The following is a 5,076-nucleotide window of genomic DNA, read 5'->3' as shown; positions in this document are numbered from 1 at the left end:
GCTCAGTCAATCCCAAGGATGCTCCACTTTACTAACGTTTTACTAATAAAACTATTAGGTGCCACTGGTAACCATATTTATTCAAAAAATTCCCAAATGCTATATGCAAACAATTAGCGAATCTTGCCATCGCGATTTAGAATTATCTACAATTTGACATAACGCCATCTAGTATTTATAAGTTGAAATATGTACATTAATTACGTATACATACATCGCCCCCCAAGGGCAAAGTGCAACTTTGTCCTTTAACATAACATATATTAATAATAATATTTAATAATAAAACAAACAGAACTAATAAAAATGATAATGTTAGAATTTTAGTTCTTTGTTACAGGCAAGAAACACAACTTAGATATTGGTCTTTTTAATATTCCATTTTTAGTTTTAAGCCTAACTACTCTGACAATATTGTCTGCACCAGAATGAGTAGCTATGACTCTACCATAGAGCCAGCGACATGGAGGTAAATTATCCTCCTTTATTATAACGATGTCCCCGATATTAGTTTGAGGATTGTTATTAACAGCCCATTTATAGCGTTGTAAGAACCGATTTAAATACTCTTTTGACCACTTTCGCCAAAAGGTTTGCAACATTCTTTGAGTGTGTTGCCATCTTCTCAGACTGCTTATAGATAGTTCTTCGAAATTGTAATCCGGTGCAGTCAATAAAGGTTCTCCGATTAGAAAATGTCCAGGTGTTAGCACTTCAAAATCATTAACATCGTCGCTGATACTTGACATTGGTCGAGAATTAAGACACGCCTCCACTTGTGTTAACACTGTTATCATTTCTTCAAAAGTTAATGTTGAGTTCCCAATAACTCGTTTTAGGTGATATTTTACCGATTTAATACCGGCCTCCCACAGTCCTCCAAAGTTAGGTGAGTGAGGCGGTATAAAATGCCATTCGCAGTTATTGTGTGCTAATGATTCAGCGACTTCTCCCATATGTTTTTTCTCAAATATGCCACATTTCTTTAACTCGATTGACGCTCCAGTAAAGTTCGTTCCGTTATCACTCCATAGATGCGTACACTGGCCACGTCTTGCCACGAATCTCTTGAATGCTTGTAGAAACGCTTCGGATGTAAGATCACTTACTAACTCTAAATGTATAGCCCGTGTTGCCATACAAACGAATAAACAAATATATCCTTTGCGCGATTTATGACCTCTACCCTTGTTCGTTCTTATTAGGATCGGACCTGCGTAATCTACGCCGCAATTTTTGAAAGGTCGAGTTGGTGTTACTCGCGCTGCTGGTACCTGACCCATTAAAGGCTGTTTGGTAACGGCTGAGTTTTTAACACATATTACACATTTGCGATAATACGATTTTACAAGCTGTTTGACTCCTAATATCCAGTATTTTGACTGTATATAACTTAATGTTATTTGTGGCCCACCATGCAGCGTCTGTCTATGAGCGTCTGCTATTATAAGTTGCGCCAAATGAGACTCCTTTGGAATTAAGATAGGGTGTTTCCTGTCGAAAGTTAACGACGAAAATTTCAGCCTTCCTCCCACTCTTAATATGCCCTCGTTGTCCAGAAATGGGTTCAACATTCGGATTTTGCAGTTCTTAGGTAAGTTCTTTTTCTCTCTTATAATGCTTATTTCTTTATTAAAATTGCTGATTTGACATGTTATAATGCATATTTTTAAAGCTTCTTTTAGTTCTTTAGCTGTCAGATATGACGTATTTAATTTATAATTTGATGCCTTGGAGTTATTTATAAATCGCCTACAATAAGCGACTACTCTGATTGTTCTGGTAAGGGACGAAAACTTAGTCCAGCCCAAGTTCTCTTCAGTAGCATGATGCACTTTTACAGTTTCTAATTCAGTTTCAAAATCTTTTGGTTTATGATAAATAATGGGTTCACAAGAAATGAATTTCGGCCCATGAAACCATAACTCATTATTCACCAGATCAGATGGTTTAATTCCTCGAGATGCATAATCAGCTGGATTTTCCTTCGAAGTCACATGACACCACGTCTGCGGATCTAAGCTACTTAATATTTCCGACACTCGATTTGCTACAAAAACATTCCATCTGCTTGGGTGACTATTTAGCCACGCAAGTACAATTGTGGAGTCAGTCCACGCATGAAGATTGTGTTTTTCAATTTTCATGACTCTTGCAACTTCGATTATCAACCTTGTAAGCAAAACAGCTCCACATAATTCTAAACGAGGTATTGAGACCTGCTTTACTGGTGCCACCTTTGTTTTAGCAGTAACCAAAGACGTGTTGACCTTTCCTTCAGAGTCAATTACACGGATATACACTGCTGCTGCATATGCTGTTTTGGATGCGTCGCAAAATCCGTGTAATTCAACTAGATTATCATTTGACTTTATCCCCACCCATCTTGGTAAGCGAATATTGCCTAATAAAATCTGTTCTTCACGGTAAGTTAACCATTCTTGTAATAAATTTTCTGGAATTTCCTCATCCCAATCCAATCCTGCCAACCACAGCTTTTGTATCATTACCTTTGCTATGATAATGCTTGGCCCTACCCACCCAAGTGGATCGTAGAGTCGTGAAATATCAGATATAATTTTTCTTTTCGTTACAGGTTGCTGCAAATGAGGAAGGCTTACTGCGTAGCGGAAGATGTCATCACTGCGGTTCCAAGTAAGTCCCAAAATTTTTGTTATTTCATTTTCTTTTATTTTTATTTCTTCCTTTATATCCTTTTCCCTATTTTCCTTTTGATTCATCTCCATTACTAGGCTATCATCATTGCTATTCCACTTTTGTAATGAAAACCCTGCTTTTCCCAATAGTTCGTTCATTTCCACAAATACTTGTTTACCTTCTTCGCAGGTTTGAACTCCTGTCATAAAATCATCTACATAAAAATTGTTGAACACTCTTTCAACTGCCAATGGATAATCAGTACTATGATCACGAGCAACTTGTTGAAGAGCCTTTACTGCTAGATATGGAGCAGAAGATGTGCCAAAAGTAACTCGAGTATGCCTATAATATTTTATAGGCTCGTTTTTATTATTTCTCCACAGTATTCTCTGACAATCTGCATCTTGCCTTTCCACTTTAACCTGCCGATACATCTTTACGATGTCAGCTGACATACAAATTGGTGAACACCTCCACTGCATGATTATATGCCGCAACTCTGGCTGTAAGGTAGGTCCAACCAACAACTGATCATTGAGTGATAGGTTGTTTTTTCCTTTGCAGGAGGCATCATAAACAATTCTGACCTTCGTAGTTTCTTTATCATTTCTGATAACGGCGTGATGTGGTAAGTATATAGCCTTAGGATTATTTATATCTTCTGGTGGTACTTCTTCCATGTGATCCAGCTTAAGATATTCACTTATTACCTCCTGATATTTTGTTTTCAGAATCGGGTCCTTGCTGAACTTGACTTCTAGCGATTTAAGACGTTTTTCGGCTATGTCTCTAGATCCTGTGACTTCGGGATAACCATTTTTGAAAGGCAGCCGAACTATATACCGCCCATTGGGATCTCTTTTGGTGGTCTGAGTGAAAAGTTGTTCGCAAAGCCTTTCTTCCTCTGTAAACATGCTGGATTTTTGTTTCGGAACATCTGATTCAAGTTCCCAAAATTTCTTCAATAAATCCTCACTTTCGCAGCAATGCATTACACTTATACGAGATGAGGGCTTGATGTTGCAGCTTACAGTACCGGACAGAATCCAGCCGAGACTGGTTGCTTGTGCTATCAGCGTTCCTTCAGGATTTTTCTTCATACCCTCCTGCAGAATTACCCCATATACGTCCGCACCCAAGAGAAGATCGATATGATTTGAGTTAAAGTATTCCGGATCAGCTAGCATTAAACCTTCAAGTTCCTGCCATTCTTTGGCTTCCACTCTTCTAGTTGACAAGAGAGAGGTTATATTCTTTAACACGTGTGCTTTTATTAAAATTTTAAAATCTGGTTTGTACCGAGACTTTATTTCCATTGTGACCATAGTCTTAGAAACTATTGCCTTATTTCCTCCCAGCCCTGCTATCTGACTGGTGAAAACAGTTTTCTTTAAACCCAAATATTGTACCGTAGATTCGGTTACAAATGAAGCCTGCGACCCCTGGTCTAGGAGCGCCCGAATGCTGTACTCATTACCATTCCTACAAATAGCCTTGACTAAAGCCGTGGCAAGTAGCACTTGTTGTTGTTTCTTACCGGCTGCAACACAAGACACCATAAAGGATGATGGAGAGGCATTCGAAGATGAGGTTGTGGTACCTTCTGAAGAATTAACAACACACTCAGTCCTGTTTATCTCAGATGAATTAGCACCCTTAGGATGCAATAGCGAATGATGAGTCCGCTTGCAAATACTACACCTAACAGGTGTCCGACACTCCTTGGCAGAGTGATTGCTTCCCAAACAATTGAAGCAAACATTATTGTCATAAACAAATTTTCGACGAGATTCAACAGTTTCTTTATGGAACATTTTACATTTACTTAATTTATGACCTTCCGAACAGAACGGACATGTTACAGAACTTGCAACATGAAGTGTTTTTACTTTACAATTATTTTGAAATTTGTTTTCTGGTTTTGAAACCGGGCCCAAAAACTCGATAGCGCGAAATCTATTTGTTAAAAATTCTTTAAATTGGGTATAAGTGGGAAGTTCGTCTGACGAAATATTTGATGATACACTAAACTCCCACTGACGTCGAGACTCTGGGTCCAATTTCAAAGTAAGGATATGAATTATTAAAACATCCCAGCTATTTACATTTATGCCCAGATTTTTGAGAGTAACTAGGCAATCATTAGTGGTGTTAACTAAATCTTTTAATGCATTCGCCGACTCGAATGACAAATTCTTTTGGCTAAAGAGTCGTTTCAAAACATGGTGGCAGATATATTTTTTATTGTTATACCTTTCCTCTAGTAACTGCCAGCACCTTTCAAAATTAGACTCTTGAATTGGCATATGCCTCAAGAGTTGCTCCGCTTCACCCGCAAGATGTCCCTTCAAATAATGTAACTTTTGTACATTATCTAAGGATACATTTTGAGTTATTAATGATTTGAAAAGATCT

At 38.0% G+C, this 5,076-nt stretch overlaps 1 protein-coding gene across 1 annotated transcript; it reads right to left on the bottom strand.

Annotated features, from left to right (window-relative positions):
• Positions 1-323: 323 nt before the first annotated feature.
• LOC135193463 (uncharacterized) lies at positions 324-4,220 on the bottom strand. Its single transcript, XM_064216021.1, has 2 exons — positions 1,415-4,220; positions 324-1,087 (listed from the first exon to the last, which is right to left on the bottom strand). The coding sequence occupies exons 1-2, from the start codon at positions 4,218-4,220 to the stop codon at positions 324-326; spliced, it is 3,570 nt and encodes a 1,189-aa protein (XP_064072091.1).
• Between the last annotated feature and the right edge of the window lie 856 nt (positions 4,221-5,076).

The sequence above is a fragment of the Vanessa tameamea genome, chromosome 2 (assembly GCF_037043105.1).
Source record: "Vanessa tameamea isolate UH-Manoa-2023 chromosome 2, ilVanTame1 primary haplotype, whole genome shotgun sequence".
NCBI classification, from domain to species: Eukaryota; Metazoa; Arthropoda; class Insecta; order Lepidoptera; family Nymphalidae; genus Vanessa; species Vanessa tameamea.
Note: the sequence above shows the minus strand (reverse complement) of the source record. Positions and strands in the feature narration are given on the sequence as shown.